The following is a 20,356-nucleotide window of genomic DNA, read 5'->3' as shown; positions in this document are numbered from 1 at the left end:
AAATTTTATATTCACTTTGTGAGAAATAATTAATTTTTTTTATTTTAATTCAAAAACCTTATTTAAAAATACATTAAACTAAAATAGTGTTGTTGAAATCTTGAGATATATGTTACAAACATTCTAGTTGCATAACTTGATGGGTAATAACATCTTATAAACAAAGAATTAATTATTAATAATAACAAAAATTTAATTACTTGAAAGCAATAAATAAATACTCTCATTTGTTCATATTTTTACACACTATTTCTTTCATTATTTTAATATAAAAAACAATATGCAGGCTGTAAAATAAATAAAGCACAAGTCTTCATAAATAATAAATATATTATTTTAGCTTTTATAAAACCAATATTTTTTAAAATAAAAATTATATATAAGATCCAATGTAAAAAAAATAAAATTATTTGACAAACCAAACAATTTTTCTGCGTTCAATTACAATACTAGATGATATCTAAATTATTAGTTGTGACTTGATTTTCATTTTCTTTTTTCTATTTTCTTGTAAAGAAATAAGCTCATTTCTATTTTTTCATATCTAAATCACTTGAGTTTTTATATCAATAAGAAATATAGTATAATATTGATAAATTAATACTCAATAAATTAATAATTTTAATTAAATAATAATTTTATTTTATCTCAATTTAAATAATATATTGATTAATTAACTAATTTTTATAATCATATAATATTAATTTATAAAGGTTTATCTGTGTGTTTCATTTTTTATTGATTTTGAAATAAAAAGAATGGCAACCCATTGATAGTTAATTCATACTTAGATAGACTTATTAATAAAGTTATATATTAAAAAAATATAACACACAACTCAACAAATTAAAAACAAGGTCGAAATACATAGCTTATTTAGTTAGATTTTAAATTTATTCTTTAGAAATTATTAATTTAAATTCCACAAATCTCAAGATTAGTGAAGACTTGTATGATCATTAATTTTAAAAATATAAAAATTGATCAAGGTGTATGTAAACTAATCTTAAACACCTACATTAATAAATTTTAAAAACAAAACAACATTAACTCAAAAATTAAAAACAAAATCACAACATAACAATCCAAACACAGTACTCAAAAATAATATCACAACATCAAGTTTCCGCACAAAACAAAATCATTAGACTTTGGATATACTTATTACAACTCAAACCTCTCAATCAATCTATCATGGAGTATTAATTTAACCTTATTCCACCTTAAAAATAAATTATCCAAATCATACTTACAGAGTTGTCTTCCTTTTTCAACACGAGTGTGTTTAGCAATGTGATAATAATTACTTTTCAAATAGTTTTTCGTGCTAAAATACATGTCAATAATTTTTTTTATTTTTTAAAAATTATTTTTGATATTAGTACATCAAAACGATTCCAAAAAGTACAAATCACACTTAATTTTAATAAAAAAAAATAAATTTAAAATTTAATAAAACACAAATTAAAACGCAGAGCCAAACAGTATATAAATATCACAAGCATTCGCAATAAAATATCAATAACAACGCATTAAAATTTATTCAGTCACATCACATAAAAATCAACAATAAACCACAATAATTATTCAAAAAATGTTTGGAATTTGAAATCTACCTTGTGGAGTTGTCAGGATCGCCGAGGAGAGGAAAAATGGGTGGAACAGCAGGAGACAGTGTCGACGAGTGTAGCTCACGCGTTGCTAACATTGTTGGATTATGGTGCGTGGTACATACGCTGATGAAGGGTGGAAGCATGTCTGTTGGCTGATCGTGTGCGTTGCTCCTTCTACTCCTTTCTATGCCGGTGGTGAGTCTCACTGCCACTTGTGGATGGAGTTTGGTCACTTGAATGTTTGTTCTCTCTACTTCACCTTCTCTCTCGATTTCTCTCACTGTCTCCACCACTTAGCCATCTTCGTGTTGTTGTTCGTTGATAAGAAAGGGAGTTCTCGACGCCAGTTGGTCGGTCGCCGTCGAATTTGGTGTTTTGTGGTGTTTGGCGTGGAGGAAGAGGTGGGTTTTGTGACTGGAGGAAAGAGAAGGAGATGTGGGGGCTGCTGGCGATGGTGGTTCATTTCTGCTGTGTCATTCATGTTTGCTGTTAGCGATGATTTGGTGGATGGCTGGGTGTGCTAGTCGGGATCAGGCAGGGAGAAGGGTGTTTTTTTCCCTAGAAAAAAATGAGTAGGGACAGAGGGAGACAATGTCACGTTTTTCCTTTTTGAATTTTTTATTTTTATTTTTCTATTTCTTCTTTCGCTACGACCCCCCACCCCCAAGGTTTTGTTACGGGACCTCTCTGTATATACGCCTGTCATTTAATCTGATCTTTTCTTCTCCCATCTTCTATAAACTTCAATTTTTTATATTTTTTTTTATCACTATTTCTTTATTTAAGGTTTTTTATTTATAATTAAACTATCACAATTTAATAAAAATAAAAAAAATAACATGTAAAAGAAAAATATTTAAAAAATAAGACACTTTCTAGTATTAAAAACATGTTTTTATTAACAATCGCTAATAACAATAACGAGTGTTTACAACTACTAGTTAACCGTTATTATCAATAATAGTTGTGCTAAGTAGCACAACTTACCTCAAAATTTTACATAAAATAAAGCTTAAATCACCACGACTAAAAACCAAATAAAATCATAAATTATCAAACATCAAACTCATTATTGAAATAGAAGTTATTTTAATATTATTTTTATTTATTAATTATACTCTTAAATATGTGTGTTTTTTAAAATATATATATATATATTTTTTTTTTATTTATGTGCATTTTTTAAGTTGTTAATGAATGATTTGAAATTTTAAACAATTTATTCACATGTTCATTTACTAATTAACGATATTAAATCATGTTTATATAAACTAAGTATGAGAATGTATAATATGTAAAACAATTTTAAAATTAACATGATAATTAGCAAAAATAATATTATAAAATTAGAAATAATAAAAATAACTCTTAATTAGAAAAATAACATAACATATTTATAAATAACATAATAATACATTTGAACCTATTTATGTCTTTTGCGATGATGAGTGGATGGACCAGTTTTATCAAAAGCACGACTTTCACATGTTTATGTGGTCTCATCCTCCGAGACAAGATCATCTAAATTCAATGTCTCTCCTAACTGGTCAAGTGTAGTATAACATGTCTCGAACTAAAAGGATGCATAATAATAAGGAAGTCCATCATCATTGTCGAGATCATGAAAATCATCTATATCACATCAACCATCATGTAATAATTGTCCAACCTAATATGAAGCAAATAGAAATTATTAATCCATAAATAAAATACAATGTTTTTTTTTTGTCAAAGCCTAATACTCACAACATTTTGAATCCAACATGCATGTAACTCATGCTCCATCTCCTTGCGTGGAGGAACTTGCATTGGGTTAGGTGTAATGATTCAACGTGTTATACTCAAGAACCAATCCATGTATCCTCCTCAGAAATTACAAGATGTTTCTTTCTAAAAATAAAATTCATATGTGCTTCCCACATCGATACATGCTATGGATGGTGGATCATCCAATTATAATCAATGTGCCTATTATAATCAGTGTGCCTACTTGAACGACTAATAGAATGCAACCAATCGTTTGTATCTATGTCAAAAAGGATGTATTGCTTAAAGTCAAATCGTTGCATCACAAGGTTTGGACAATACATATCAACAAGCTCAAAAAATATAAATCGGGCAACTGATGTCTGTAAATCAAAGGCCAATGTACATATAATAAGAGTAACTGTCATATCATTTTCTAAATAAAGATTCCACACAACTTATTAAAAAATTATTTCTCAATATTTATAAATATCAAAAAATTTCAACATCCATCTATGCAGGTGCAAATGCTCCAAGCTTTATGTACAAAAAAACATACAACAATTAGTAACCAACTCATACACACACACACACACACAAATAACAAACCTATTGCATTTATTTTACCTATAAAAGCAATAAACATCCTCCAACTAACTTCGATTTTTCCAAGTTATCTTGACATAGATGCCTATACAAATATGCAAGGACACCTGGCCAACCATATAGTGGAATTGGTTGGAAATCCTCCAACAATGGTAGCTAGAACAAGGGGCACATACGCCCCACTAAGATTCATGAAAAATATACTGCCAAATATGTGAAGTATGTACGCTCTAGCATTCCTGCACAATAAAACATCAAGTGAAAATCAAAATATAGACAAATAAATATGTTAATTGAACTATCAATATGCCTTAACATACCATTATAGGATCTCGTCATCATAATTATCATGTAATTCAGAAATGTCTTCCCAAAATCATCTTATGGATAAAGTGTTCCTCTTAAACATTTCAGGAAGGGGTATTCGCATGAATGAACACTCACATAATGTGATATTCTTATGGATACTCACAACAATAATTGTTTGCCCATATATACGGGTGTTTATAAATACATCATAAACGCAATTTAGAATTGTGGTTGTTAAAGAAATGATATTGGAAATAACAATTGCATTAAAACCACGATTCTGAATCACAGTTTTTATTTATACTATTATTATGAATAGTGGTTCTTCAATAACCACGATTCCCAATAACGGTTCTTTACAAACTATATCATTTCCCCCCAAAACTTTTCAAAATTGTGTCATTCCCTATTAACTTTCTTGAAACTATGTTAGTTTTCAAAAAGGTTTATTTTTAAGCTTTTTAGGGTTGGGGTTTAAATGTTCAAATTGGTCTCCATCCATTTCTCCTTTCTTTTTCTTTTTCTTTTTTTTTTTGAATTTTTTATATCATTTTAAATAATATAAATACAAAAATGATAAGCAAAAGAGTAAAAAATTATAGAATGGCTAGAAATTGATCGAATTTCGTTGAAAATGCGTTTGTTTTATAAATTTTATATTTTTTTAATTAAAATATGATAAAAGAACAAAATTAAGTAATGAAAATGATAATAATATTTAAGGGTTATAGTAGAATAATAATTAAATGATAGTTATATTGGTGATAAAATAATGATCAATAGTGGTGGAAATTGTGGTTATGAGGGTTATAATATAATGATGATAAGATGGTGGGTGGTGGTGTTAGAGCGGTGAAACAGTGGTCATGGGGTCAGTGGCGGAGGCAGGGGGGCTAGTAAGGGCCCCAACCCCTGCAAGGAAATTTTTCTCAACCCCTCTCTTGTATAAAATAATTAAAATTTTAACTACTACTTCTCTACTTTTCTTTTTTTTCAAGGGGGATCTACTTCTTCTCTTTTTCCCAGCCCCTCTCTACATTATATAGAGCTGCTGTTGATTTTTTTTTAGGGGGACTTACTTTCTTTTAATTTGGGCCCTTTTTGAATTTTTTTTTCTTGCTCCGCCCTTGCATGGGGTGATGGTAAAGGTTAAGGTGCAAGGAAAAATATTTTTCTCCATATTTGCACTATTCAAGGATTGATTGAAACATATTTTCCTTTAACTTATTTTTTAGTATTTGTTTATTATTAAAAAATAAAAACAAAAATATTTTTCTAAAAACAAACAAAATTTACATATAGATTTGATTTTCTTGGGTGAAAATGCAATGCAAATATATATTGCACATCCGATGACAAGAATCAATATGGTTGTATGAAACCAATCTCTAATGCATCATCATGCATCTACAATTTCCATTTTTTTCCCTTTAATCTTTTATTTTTTACATTAGGCTAATAGATTTGTGTTTGTGAGTGTATCTATTCATTAACGGTTTTTAATTAAACTAAAACGAAACAAACAAAAAAATCATTTATCCTCTAAATATCAGTACAAGACTCCACCATTGCACATTGATCATATCGAGACCAGGTCCCATCTATAATTTTTCTACGAGGTAGAAGGAGAGCATTGCACATCCTATCTATGTGCTTAGCCACAAAACTTTTCGGATTACTCTGTTGAACTCGTTTTGGAATAATTTGAGGATATAATTAGCGAAGAGTTCAGCCACTCCTCTTAAACACATTGAATTATACATTATACTGAAAAAACTTTCCTTTTGAAAAACGATGTGTGAGTGTGTGTGAGGTGGGTGGGGGGGGGGGGTCTATACATATATATAATATAGATTGAAGTTTCTTGGACCCAACCAAAAATTACAGTGACTGGTGTCACAATTATAATTACGAATCTGTTTGTAATTACAGTTTTTAAATACGAAATTGGACAAATTAAAGAATCAAAAAGTAAAAATTTGAAGCCCCATATTGAGTCACAAAATTTTATAATTTTTCAGTTCCCAAATCAGTAGTTGAACCAATCCCCACCTGCAACCAAGGAGATGAGCTTCCACTAGTCCTCATGTCTTTTAATTCACTAAGTTTAGCTAACTTCAACTTACTGTCTGCTTCATCATCCACATTCTGAACTGAAGTACTGTAATAATTATTATCGTTGTTATTGTTGTCTTTGTCGTCATGATGATCTTCGTTTTGGTGCTGATGATTGTTGGCATCCTTTAATTTTGCATCAACTCCTGTCCAAGGTTGTAAATAAATCTCAGTAGAAACTTCGATGTTTGAAGGATTTGTAACTTTTTGATGGACAGGAAGATTGAGATCAAGTGTGAGATCTAATTGCGCAGAATTGTTGATGAACTTTGGTCGCTGTTGAATTTGGTCCAAGTGGTCCTGAAATTGATGGAACTTGGGCAAAGATGAAGTGTCTGGTGTATTAGATGTGAGCCAATGACACCTTTTATGACCCCCTAATGCTTGTCCTGATGAAAATACACGATGGCATATCGAGCATTCGTGCACTTTCGATTTCCTTTTTGAAGTGGAAGCCATTAATGGAGGAGTCGAACCACGATCGAATTGCAAAGTGGATGTCAATTTAGCTGGAAAGAATTCTTCATGTGTGACCACATCTTCATCATGATCCGCTAGACTATAATCCATGCCTTGATCGAGCCTGGATGCATAACATCCTTTCACCTTCTTGTGACTAGCTCTATGTCCACCTAATGCTTGATGTGAATTGAAAACTTTCTTGCATGCTTTGCATTCAAACATTCCCTTAGCAATCCCCTTGGCTTTCTCCAATGGTGGCTTATGTTCCATAGGAGCCATAAAATTCGTCGGATTTCTTCGCTCTTCTTCCTTACTAGCCGATGCACAAGACTCCTCAGGCTCGGTTTCTGAAGGATCAACTGTAGTTGCATTAGATAACATCATGAGGCAATTGGCAAGATCTTCCTCTTCGCTTGATGGGCAGCTTGAGTTCAAATTGCTCACTTTAGCTCTCATTGATCGTTTTCTTTTAGACCAACCGCAACTCCTTCTTGGCGTGCCATCCTCCTCTTCCGATCCTGGAGACGAAAGAAGTGATTGATCAGCATCCTCGGACGTGCATTTTCCATGTTCAAGAAAAGACTTCCATGACGAGAATTCTTTTCCACAATTCTCACAAACCCGACAACTCTTTAATCGATTCGGATTCGTTCTTAATGCATACATACGCCTGGTTCCTGGGGGCACATTGGCTCCCAATTTATCCTCCCAATCACTTGCAGGATCTTCATCATCGACGTTGCCATTCTCGTCGCCTATACCATGTGCCCTCATATGCCCTCCTAGTGCTCTTCCACACATAAATCCTTTCTTGCAAATCTTACAAAAGTGTTTGAAGTTTGATTGTTGATCCACAAGCAAAGCCATATAATGAAAAAGAAAAAAAGAGAAATAGACAACTAAGAGAAGTGGGGTTAACTAATAACAATGGAAGAGATCAAACGGGGTGAAGTTTGTTCTTGTAGAAAAACTTGCGGTGGGGGTGTACGTACTAGACAGACCTAGTTTCTAGATATAGTGATGGTTGAGAGACAGATAGGAGTAAATAATAGTTGAGGAGTGTGATGACAAGTGGTGGGAGCTGGTTAAGAGGGCTAGAGACTATTTCGACAACATTGTGGTGGTGGTGGTGCCACCGGTCAAAGAAACCAAAGGAGGTCCGTACGTCTATGGCAGAAAGAAAGAGTGGTGAGTGAGGGAGCTAGTGAAAGGGGAAGAGAGTGGTGGTTCTAACTGCCATACCTATTCATATCCCTTCAATTCCAAGCCAAGAAAACTAAAAATCCATGCTTCTCCTTGTTTGTCGGTTAGTTCAAGCTCCTTTTCCACACAAATATTATGTAACATAACTATGATTGTCACTAATTAACCATTCTCCTTTTATTTTTTATTTTTTTATGTGTGTGTGTGTATCATGTCATTTTTCTAACAAAAACATTTATTTGTTTGTTTCCACCTTTTATTCATGAAATTTTGAGTGCAATGCGGATCAGTTTGGCTGAGTTTTAGGTCTTCTTGATCCTATTTCAAACAGGGATAGTGTGAGAAGCTACTTTCAATGTGATAATTCGTTTATATGTAAGATTAAGTAAATTATCCCTAGAAAATTGTGTTAGACGTTGTCATTAACATATTATTTATATATATATATATAAAAGAAAAGAAAAACTAGTGTGTATGGGATGTCCCGCTCATTAAAATTTGAGATTTCTACCATTTATTTAGAGGTTTTAATTAGAAAAGGGATATATAAGGTAGGGTTTATCTCAACTGTGTAGTTTAAGATCTATTGAGCCTTCTATTAAAAAGAAATTTGTAAGATCTTGCGTGATATTAGGTAGTGTTTGAATCAAATTTCACTCTTATTAAAAATGAAAATAATAATAATAATCGTGAATGAAAAAGATGGAAGGGCTATCACCTATTGTGTATTAAAGTTCAATAGACTTTCCAACAAAACTTCGAAAGTATGTTGTATTATATTTTACTAATGCTCGGAAGGAAAATGATTAAGAGAATTGGTTTAGTTCATTTAATTTATACAATTATAGTTAAATACAATTAATTATTTCTATAAAAAAAGTGTGAAAGATTATTATTAATTTGTACCTGGCCCAACTTCACTCCAGCTCTGTTGAGTTTGTACGTCAATCCACTGATATTAGGTATACAGAATCATTATTTCTGGCATAGAGGCTGAACTATCTGGCATTGTTCTTCCCACGTATATTTGTGTCCCTGATTAAGCCATGCTTATAGTTGACTCTAACCTGTTTCGCCGATATATTATATATGCATTCTGCTGTTGGTTCAACGTCTGCTTCCTATGCTGCTAATGGCGCACTGTATACTCTTTGCTTATATGTTTGGGCTGATGGTTTCTGCTGCATGAAGGGTTGTCTCTGGCATTTGGGTCCTAATTACTCCTTAAGTTATTTGCGTAGATAATTTTAATATATTGATATTAAAAATAAATTTTAAAAAATAATAATAAAACATTATTTTTATAGATTTTTAAATAAAAAATAATAACTCAATAGTTTAAAGCTATTAAGTGAGGTCCATGATATGATTTATATTATTCTATAACATATCCTTCAAGTGAAAAGCTTTTTGGTTTTAAAACTTGCAGAGATATAAATTATTTTATATTTAATTTTTATTAAATAAATAAAAATGATGATATTTGAACTTAAAACTGATTTATCAAGGCTCTGATACCATGTCAAAAAAACAATTTAACCAAATAGTTTAAGTTGCTAAATAAAATTACATGATATAATTTATATTATTTTATAATATTATCGTTTCCCAATCAAAATGTTCAGTTTAGTAGAGATCTCTGCAAATATTAATATGAGAAATTTTATTATAATCTAATATAAAATAGTTTTTTTTTTTCAAGAATGTACATAGGAATGTTGTAATGGTCTATTTAAAACGAAAGATAAAGGAGGCTGTCAATAAAGTTGCATTGCCAATTTCAATTAGTCAGTAAACTATTGGCTAAGCAAAGCTATTATTTATGAATTCCATGAGTGAAGTGAGTTTAGCCTCTAATCAATCAATTATGGTAATTAATTATGCTTCCATTTAAAGCATCCGTAACCTGCTTGCTTAAGTAGTGACAGTGATAAGTAGAGAAACTTGCTCGGTTAGTATATGCCTTGAAGTATAGGTCCACTTTATAGTCCTCAGTGATCGAGACCTTCCACTGCAGAAGTTAATTTGGGCGATGAACAGCACTACCTACCACTTCATCAAACGGTGTTAATTAAACTAATGAATTTTTGTAAATTTATTAGCCCCATCTTTGCTAGCTGATCCCTATAAAGTTGGCCAATTTTTTCTACTTTTTTTTTTTTGGCTCCATAATGAATTATTTTAGTGATTGCTTAGTTTCTGTTAGAGTGCTTATGTGATGCAAGCTCATCAGGTGCAGTGTTGCATTCTGAAGTGTTGCAAGTATATTGCAAGCTTAAGTGTAATTATGATCGACATAGCTGCTTTCGAGTACCAACTCTAAATTACTTTATGCTCGAATTCCAGACTGATTGTCCACAGCTGAACTTGTTTATCTGGGAGATAAAAAATAAAAATAAAAAACAAGAAGAAGAAGAAGAAGAAGAAATTCTTTATAGCCTCTTTTTTTAGATTAACATGGATATCCTGATTAGTTTGCACGTATCTCGATAATCCTATAAGTTCTTAAATTAATAAACATTTAAGTCTTTAGTAATTCTGAAGCTTGTGAAACTCAAACTGATGATTTTTAGAAAATAAATTTAAAATCTGACTAATTAAACTACACCCTTTAAAATTTTTTATGCCCTACTCTTATTCAAATCGGATATGTTAATCTAGCATATTTACTACTAGCCAATATACTTCAAGGGTATCCAAATAGAGCATAATCAAAGCTTAACGATTAATTTATTTTATTAAGGACTCTTGATGTGAAAAGTTATCAGTCTCAAATGGAAAACAATACAATGCATCATGCAGTGTATTGTTTCATTTTCTCAAGTTGGTTTGGCTTCGATATGTGAAAACTACTCATAGCCTATCTCATGAGTATGGAAGGAGAAGTGTGGATTCGGCAAAGGGTCCTTCGGAAGTGACACATTACAATTTCTTATAAATGGCACTTTCCCTCTCCCTAGGTTAGGTTGTGTGGCCAGCCAGGTGTGTGCTTGTCTCGACCAAGAATTCTTGGTCAGGCTAGGCCGTTCAGAACAAGGCCTGCGCTACGTCGCCCATCCAACCCATTTTCTTTGTATTAAATCATGTTTTTGTCAAGCCTCATGTATTGCTTATAATTCCATAGTAAATCAATTTATTGACAAAAAATGAAAGGTTGAAGATAATAAAAAATAATAAAATAAATCTATGGTTTTACTCTACACATAAATTCATTACATGATGAATTATAACAATGTAATTACAAATTTACTCTTCTAGAAAAATCAATGAATTGGTTGTAAGAAGTAATATAATCTTTTCACGGGTCTATTAGTTGTTATTAGACTGATTTGTAACAATTTGGTTTCTTAATAAATACAATACATAATTTAAAAATAAAATTTGACTGACACATGCAATGCACAAGCTAGCATGTGAGAGGTGTCTGCAGTCTTTTGACAGCATGTGCGATATCTTTCAGCATCCAAACAACAGCTTTTGTGATAATATTAGAAGCATGAGGTATCTCCTTTCCGCATATGGAATGGTGTGTGGTGTTATTTGTGCGACATATTGTTAATGACTCTTTTTATTTTTTTTTTTTTTTTTTTTCCTCTCCTCCTCTAGAATTTCACAAAGCCACTCAGATTTTTAGAGTTGTACTATTATTTGATGGTGTTTTAATTGTGGCCTTTTTTTTTATATTCTTGTTTGTTTTTATTAAATTTTAATTTATTTTTAATTTTATCCTTAAATTTGTAATGATGCAAGTGGTCTGTCACGCTTTAGGACTTGAACAACATGGAAAGTATTTTTTTAATTATGATAGGAGTTACTGGTTTCTTTTATCCAAAAAAAAAAATCTAAAACAAACGGGTTTTTTATATTTGTTTTCAAAAACTTGAAAATAAATGATACTAAACAATAAATGGGCTTTTGATTCCTGAAACAGCCTGTAGCTTCGCTAGCCCAGGAAGGACTTCTTGTGATTTTTGGGCATGCTTGTTGCTATGAGATTCCGTGCTCTATTTGTTAATTTGTAGCTGGACCTCTGCTCTCCGGTGTCGAACCCTTTGGGCTTGAGCTTATCAATTTGTATGCTAAACATGGAACAATAAGCTACAATGAAGGCCCAGTATTATTCTGTTGCTGGACTCTCGATCATTTCTGTATATAAAAAAACCCATTAAAACATTTGAACAGATAATAATATACACGTGTTTTATATTTATTTGATGTATCGACATGTATTCAAGGAAATGGACGGGAGGGAGAGGGAGAGGGAGGGAACCTTCGTGTTAAGGGATTTGTGCTGAAACTACTCAAAACTATCATTACAAAAGTATTATAGTTTTTCATTTATTTATATTTCCTTTCTTTTCAACCGAAAACAATCATGGCTTGAAGAATATAATATGATACTATGAAGTCTCGAGAGTTGTGGTGGACAGGCAGAAACACCTTTCTGGACTAAAATACGTGCACAGTAAACTTCGGCGGATTCCTTTTGTTTAGACGATATTTGGGACAGTATGATCAAGAAGATATTTAGACGACAGCAAAATCAAATAATTTCGTTTGTGATCGCCTCTAATTCATATTTTAAAATCAGACTTGTCTGATGTTAGGAGCTAGTTTAGCTTTTCTTTTGTTCTATAATATATATACCATGCTGATACAATGCATATTAAGCAAATTTTCATTTGCGGTGGTAATGATTGTGTTTGGAAACTAATTGAAACCATATTTTGTTAAAAATATTATTTTTAAAAAAATATATTTTTTTTAATGATTCTTTTAATATTTTAATGTGAAAAATTTCACATGAATATTTTAATATGTTGGGAAACATGACGGTTGAAACATGTTTTTTTTTTTAAAAAAATGTCAAAATTCATAAAACATTTCTCATGAATATTCAATGTTTATGATAAAAAAATATTAATAAGAAAATAGAGAGATGCATTTTTTATTTAATTAAAAAAAATCATGATATAGAAAATCACACCCAGCACCCTATTCTTTTACATCAAAAAGTAATTTGAAGATCTGATCTGTAAACTGAAAAAAAAAAAAAAAGAGGCATTACTGTATATTGTATGCATATAAATTATGTAAGAAACTTGGTTATTTATTTATATATACTTGGATGTGCTATCATTGTTTACGACCACTTTCTACATGGAATCACGTATTCAACTCTAAACCTTTTACTCTAACAAGAACACAACTAAGATTGTCCCCTCTCGACAATATATGCCTCTAATTTATGCACATACAATATACATAATAGTACAAAAACCAAGTTTCTTCCCTCTTTCTCCTGCCCTATTTCTTTTTCCCCAGAAATATTGCCACCTCACTAATTTATAATTAATCATCAGCTGGGACTATGAACATCGTTAATCTATGGGATGACTCCAATTATAGGACCCACCACCAATCGTGTCCCTTTTTAATTCATAGGCGGTCCGTGCATCAAAATCATATGGGATGATGCCCACCAGACACATTACCTTAGCTCTATATTCATGTGCATTCTGAATTGTAACAGTGAAGATACGGTTTTACTTCTCATGCCATCAAAAATTTTGATGCACCCTTTTTGAATTATAGGGTAGTAGAGTCTTTTTACTATTTTCTGAACAGTAAAAATATTAAAAATATCCTGTGGGAATAAATTAGGCTATTTGTAATTTAATATTAAATAATATTAAAAATAATTGATGATGCGCATGTTTCGTATACGTTTGCACGTAAAGGGTAGTTGCAATTTTTAGACGACATATGTGGCGTCGCTTATTGGCCAAACAATGGCTTTCAGGGCGGTGTTTGAATCTTCCTTGGCGGCCTCTTCCGTCCCTAGTCAGAAACGTTGTGAACAAACCTTTAATTTTGACGCCAATAATCCCATGTCTTTATTTTTCTCCTTCTCTCTTCCCTTCTCGGTTTAATATTTGGCAATCCAAATTTTCAAAGTTGCCCATCAATTTATTTTATTTTTAGATTTGGTCCATGTTCTTTTAGTTTTTAATTTTTGCCCTTGACCCTTTTGTAGAGTTTTTTTCTTTCAATTTCATCACTCAATCTTAATTTATCATATGTTTGTTTTTTTTTTTACTTTAGTCATCATTATTTTGATTTCTAATCTTTTTTTTAACTCTTTTGTACAATTTTTTATTTGTTTTTAATTTTCATCTTTAATTCAATCTAAATTCATGGTGCATTATTTTTTTAATTTGGTCATCATTCTTATTTTTTTTCCTTTTGTCAAATTTATTTTTCTTTTCAATTTCACCATTCAATAAAAAAAATTATTTTTACCCTCTAATTTACTTTTTATTTCAATTTTTATCTCCATTCTTCCAATTGCTAATTTTTTTCTATCCTTTTGTATATTTGTCTTTTTTTTTTTAATTTCATCCATTTAATGTTTAATTTAACATTCCATGGTTTTCTCATGTATGGTACTTCTAATCTAATGACCTAGATCATGAATTTAAAAAGTTAATGCGAATTGATATTTTTTTGTTTATTTTCTTTTATGATTTCATTGTTTGATGTTTTTTTTAAGCAAATGGCTTTGTGATTTTCTCCAATTTCTTTTTTTATTGGGTTATTTCCAATCTTATAACTTAAGACCATGAGATTTACGAGTTAGTTTAAGTTGGTTGGCTCCTTATATCTAGGCTATGTGCTTATCATATTATTTTCTGACTTAGGCTAATTGTTCTATCTTTTTCTTTAATTAAATTTCATCATTCCAAAGGCTTTTTTTATGTTATTGTAATTCAGTGTTTTTTTTAAAAGAAACCTTTTTTTTCATTTATTACTATTGTCTATTTATAGTCTAATTAAAATTAAAATTAGCTTATTAAACTTGGCCAAAACAATAACCCTGAAATTTTTTTTTATATTTTTAAAAATATATTTGCATCATTTAAATATTATTTTTTATTAAAAAAAAAATGAATCCATAGCGCATGCGCAAGTCTAAGTCATCAACTAAAGTTAGAGGGAGCTGTCCATTTTGCCAACCACAGCTTTTCGTAGTTAAAAAAGTAGTTACTTTTAGCAAATATTTGATTATACCTCTCATCTCATGGAATTTGCCCACCTGTGCAATTGATTAAAACCCTCCATCCGATTTCCTTTTCTCTTTTACGTTCTCCAATACAATGATGGAAAATATTGTTCACAGTTAAAACTAAAACTAAGGGAATCTCAATTTAGTCTGTATCGTCCTTTCTTGATTTGAAGAGCAAGATCATCAGCTAAAGTTGAAGGTTATCATTTCACATCAATCAATAATAAATCGTTTTCTTGGATGATGAAGACAAACACCAAATATTATAATTTTCTGAAGTGGCTCCATCACCTACCGGGGAACTGCATGTTTCAAGCTCCCAATTTATTATATGACACTGTCCATTGAATTTGTACCAAATGTGTCAAATTAAATTGGGAGCATGAAATATGCAGTTCCCCGGTAGGTGATGGAGCCACTTCTTTTAAATTAGAAACACACAACTATAGTATTAGATGCTTGTCTTAATGCGCATTATAATAGGACATGCTAAAACATTAAAAGATTTACGCGGTGTGCCCAATTGATTAAATTACCCGAAGCAGGAGATGCTTCTGTAAGTGGCTAGTACTGATACATTATAGCTTAGTTTAATGTGTCTTCAGAATGTGCTACCATAAAATACTGCAATTTTTTGGCAAATTCACCAAGAATCTAATAAGGTCATGGGTTTAACAGCTACCTTCCTTCTTTTTTTTTATTATCCATCAATCCAGAAGAATCTACGAGGAAGAAGAACCCTAGTTTTGAAAACCTCACAGTTAATTAATTTATTTACAGTGAATTGAATGCACAGTACTTGTTTAATTAATCATCAGACAACCTATTTATGTGATTTTTACTGATAAATTGACAAAAGTGTTACGGCCTTCCTTTGGCAGTGTTTCTAGATGCTAAAAGGATGCTTCTTTTCCTTAATTGCTGCAATTTTCTATCCATGTCTAATTAGTTAACAATTAACTCTTCTTGTTTCCCTTCCCAATCACTGTACACTGTAAAGACAAAAACAATTAAATGATGTTCAACAAAACATCATAGAGATAAGCTCCCTTTTCTCATCATCAAGTTGGTTATGGAATTGACAAATGGGCAGACGACAGTGAAATGATAGCGGGGAAGGTTTTTCTTTCAAAGCAAGAATCTAGTAGCGTATAATTAATTCTACTACACGCAGGTTTGATTTAGTATGTCATGGAATTTTATGCTGATCTCATTATTGGGTCAAAATTAACTTAATAAACAGGTGAATCACTGTTGCTGATATCAGGGGATCGTGTGACTTTCTGCCAAATTAACACCTTCCTTTCTGGTACCTAATTATAATTAACATGAATTTGATATTCAAAATTCTTTTCAAATGAACGAAATTGAGCAAATGGATAGTTATAATTTCCATTTCAGAAACCAAATTATTCTAGTACATACATCACCCTGTAACCTGTATTGGCTTTTTACTGCTATTATAGTAGAAAAGCCCAGGATCACAAGAAATCATTATATATTTTACACATCATTCTGTACATACAAGAAACACTCTAGCCAGTACCGTCATGCCAGGCAAAATTTCAAGAACAAAATTACTCTACAACATGATTCGAGCAATCTGATTGTATCTTTTCTCCTCTTGTTGCCCTGATTTGATTTCTTCTGCACATCTCAATGTCTTCTCTATATGATATCCACCTCCAATACCAACTTCTCTTTCTAAGTGACAGCAATAACTCTCAAAAACACTAACATTCACATGCAATTTGAAACCCATCAAGAAAGCGAATTCAAGCTCCAACTTGTTCAATTCATTGGTTGTCAATCCCCCAACTCTTGCAAAATAAGAATTCCTGTAATTCCTGTTCAAGAATATAATTGCTTGTATAAGAACACTTAATCTAGAAAAGCCTCGATATTTGGACAGTTATTCACACGTAAGGTTTCAGAAAAGAAAGAAAGAAAGAAAAAGATGGAGAGCTCACATGTCTTCAACGTATTTAGAAGCCACCATGATAGTCGTAATAAGAAGCCTATGTACGTTTCTTGAGTTGATTCTAAACCCTGGATTAGCCTGGCAAAACCGATCAATGTAAACATATGCAACGACATAAACTGAAGGTCCTGCACGAGTGTATCGAAAAATTCTCTCAAGATAAGATTGAATTGTCAAGTCCGGTGTCTCGTGGCAATCAAAGACTCGAGTTCTGATATCCTTGGATAAAGCCCACGTACAGTTCTTGACAATTCTCTCATTCCTTGCCATGGTTCTCTCAATAAGAGAAGCAAGAACAGAAATGACTAGTGGGGTGTTTGAGTCATTTTGGTAGGAGTAGGAGTATAGATCAGATCGGAGTTTTCTTGGAGAAATTGCGAGAGAAGATGTAGCCATTAGAGAGACTAGCTTTTATAAGGCAAAGGAATATAAAGAAGGAAGTTCTAGCTTCTTGTTGTGGAAAATGAAGGGTCTTGAAAAGGATTTTATACCCGAAAGATTTAGAGTACTGTAGGCTTGGTGGAGAGGGAGAGGGAGAAAAGGCTTTGGCCTTGTGGGGTATTTATTAGGACTTGGAAATTGTGAGCTTTTAGAAGGTTAAATAAAGGGGATTTATAGGTGCGCTCACCAGAGCCAGATAAGTGAAATCATCATTCAACTTTCTTGTTTTTTATGGGACAAGAGAGAGACTTGGTACAGACCGGAGATGCTTTAGGTATGACGATGAATAATTTCAAGGGCTAGGTAGGTTTGCGTTTTTTCTTCTTACATTTTTTTATAAAATTAGTATAATGACGAATTTCTTTTTTCTAAAATAACATATTTACAAATGTATTTGTAAAAATAACACAGTTTATTATAACACATAGATCACACACAAGTGGTTCTAAGATATGCAAGTCTCATGTGCACACTCAACTATGAGTTAAAATGCAATTGAAACTAAATAAAATAAAAATGAAAACAAAATAAAATTTCATAAAAGAATAAAAAACAAAAATAAAATTAATATTTTAAAACATTAACCACTCTAAAAATTTTACATAAACAATATAATTATTGGTGACGAATTATACTGTTTCGATTATATATTCCATAATAAAAACTATTTTTCAGCCAGTAAAAAATATACAACACACGTTAATTATTTTTTATTTTAGTTTATATTTATTAAAATATCAAACTATCATTTAGCTCATTTAATTATATAAAAAAATTAATGTAAAATAATGAAAGTATCCCTACATCAATATATTTTGATTACTTCATTATGCACTTAAACTATGTAACAATAATTCATAGCTAGCTCAAGGATTTTTATTGGGAATTACACCACCGTCGCTATATTGCTCCGATAACAATGCTTGAGTATGGGTCAGCGGTGTTTTTTAAAGGTACCTTTGCTTTTGTGAAATTTACGACTGTATGAAAATGATGCGTGAAATGACTTGATTTTGGTTTACGGTTGACACGTAGGCCTAAACTGGCCAAGAAAGTACGACAGTGATTAAAATAAAGAGAAATGGCATGGACCTGGAAGGAAAGATGGTATCATGATCATATACTATAAGATTTGACTGCCTCCACTTTGTAAAGCCAGAGTACAGACAAACAGCTAAGCTGCTTGTCATTCAATGAATATTATACAGATTTCTCCATCTGTTCAGCTCGCCGACAGTGGGCTTGGAAGAGCAAGGGAAAGGGCATGGGAGTGAGAGAACCCATCTGCTCGGAGTGGTAGGTCTTCTCCGGCCCCACTGCAGTGCAAGGCAATTAAAGATGGACTTTCAACTGCATGGAGATTTGTGCTCGTAATTCCCAATGGGTCCTTTACTAGCCACACGTGCATTGGCTTCCCTCATCGAAATCATCAGATCTCGGTTTTGTAACCTGCAGCACCTGCCGTATCTTCCAGTTTGTCCATCTAGTCCAAGGACGGCGAGGTACCATCGGTCGTTCAGTTTCTCAGTCTCAGTCCTACATGTTTCAGTCGGAAAAATGAAATGGGGCGGCGGGCGCGTTCCTGCTAGGTGATTCCACCTTTCATGCCATTGTTAACGAAAGATCTGGTCACTTACATGGAATGCTAGCTAGCTTTTACAAGGAGCCATTAATAAGTGATGGAGAAATCTGAAAATCAACGTCCAGATTTAGTCTTCTGTGAGAATTTTTAATATAGATGATGTTATAAAAAGTTAACTTGGGCTATGCTCTAAGTCAAAATATTAATAATTTTTTTTATTTATATGGATATTTAAATTAGTTTGCGCAATCACGATTAATTTTATGGTTCAATGAACATCCTGCAAACCCAATAAACATATAAAACATTACGAGGATGATAGTCATGTACAATAAAATTTGAACCCAGGCACAAAGAAAGATACCCAGCCCTGATATTAATGATTTTAGTTTTTGGCGTGAATGGTCTGTTTTGAGCTACATGGGTCTCGTTTTTGTGCAGAAAGTTCAACCAAAATACGACGACACAGTAAGATATTGTCCATGAGTTTCTTCCCCCTTCTTTTGCCTCGTTTTTCCTCAAAATTCTCAATTTTTGCTTCGACTTTTTCTTCAAGGGGCACGGGGAGATGAAAAGGACGAGTGCTCACTGTGGACAATAGAGGGATTTTGTTTAATAATTGACAATGGAGAGATCTCAAAAAACAATGTAGCATTCAATTTTAGAGGATGGTCCATCAAAAAACAAATCCACTTAATTTAGATCCATACATATAGGCTTCCCTGGCCCGCCAATGATTCGATAGGCCCAATCTAAAGGGAGTTGAAAATGAGAGGACAGAACTAATATCTAATCCACGCCAGCTTATGTTTGGTGCACAGAACTAAAATTATTTACAGCCCACAGCATATCCACAGAACTAATTTTAGTTTCCTGAACATCCAAGAAATATAATGTATCCGCATATGGATTTTCAATCAGCAAGGCTCCTAACTTAGTCAGCATCAATAATTAAAAGCATGCATGCAATTAGTGGAAGGAGTCACGACTCAAATGCAAACTGTCATAACTCAATATTTAACTTTTTTATTTTTATTTTTATTTTATTTTTTAAAAATTATAAAAAATGAAAATGGAATAAATGGAAAATAAATTGAAATTTAGGTCTAGGCAATATAAATTAAAAAATTGGGGACTCAATTAAGCTTTGGATTAGTTTAATTAACCACATCAAGAGCTTAATTGTAGAATTGATACATTTTGGGACTTGATTGAACTTGAAATTAGTTTAA

General features: G+C 31.9%; 2 protein-coding genes across 2 annotated transcripts; both read right to left on the bottom strand.

Annotated features, from left to right (window-relative positions):
* Window positions 1-6,150: 6,150 nt before the first annotated feature.
* On the bottom strand, window positions 6,151-8,157 carry LOC118042279 (uncharacterized). The gene has a single exon (XM_035049905.2). It carries the CDS (start codon window positions 7,716-7,718, stop codon window positions 6,282-6,284), a length of 1,437 nt encoding a protein of 478 aa, XP_034905796.1. The 5' UTR covers window positions 7,719-8,157; the 3' UTR covers window positions 6,151-6,281.
* An 8,330-nt stretch (window positions 8,158-16,487) lies between these two features.
* LOC118042313 (cyclin-U2-2) lies at window positions 16,488-17,668 on the bottom strand. Its single transcript, XM_035049955.2, has 2 exons — window positions 17,091-17,668; window positions 16,488-16,967 (listed from the first exon to the last, which is right to left on the bottom strand). Exons 1-2 carry the CDS (start codon window positions 17,495-17,497, stop codon window positions 16,703-16,705), a joined length of 672 nt encoding a protein of 223 aa, XP_034905846.1. The 5' UTR covers window positions 17,498-17,668; the 3' UTR covers window positions 16,488-16,702.
* Window positions 17,669-20,356: the final 2,688 nt, after the last annotated feature.

Source organism: Populus alba, chromosome 2 (assembly GCF_005239225.2).
Source record: "Populus alba chromosome 2, ASM523922v2, whole genome shotgun sequence".
In the NCBI taxonomy this organism is placed as follows: domain Eukaryota; kingdom Viridiplantae; phylum Streptophyta; class Magnoliopsida; order Malpighiales; family Salicaceae; genus Populus; species Populus alba.
Note: the sequence above shows the minus strand (reverse complement) of the source record. Positions and strands in the feature narration are given on the sequence as shown.

Bases quoted from the DNA above. Each gene is read 5' to 3' on its own strand.
- LOC118042279 (XM_035049905.2), bottom strand. From the start codon at position 7,718: ATGGCTTTGCTTGTGGATCAACAATCAAACTTCAAACACTTTTGTAAG.
- LOC118042313 (XM_035049955.2), bottom strand. From the start codon at position 17,497: ATGGCTACATCTTCTCTCGCAATTTCTCCAAGAAAACTCCGATCTGAT. The intron at 16,968-17,090 runs GTGAGCTCTCCA...ATTCTTGAACAG, and splicing joins TCTAAATACGTTGAAGACAT to GAATTACAGGAATTCTTATT.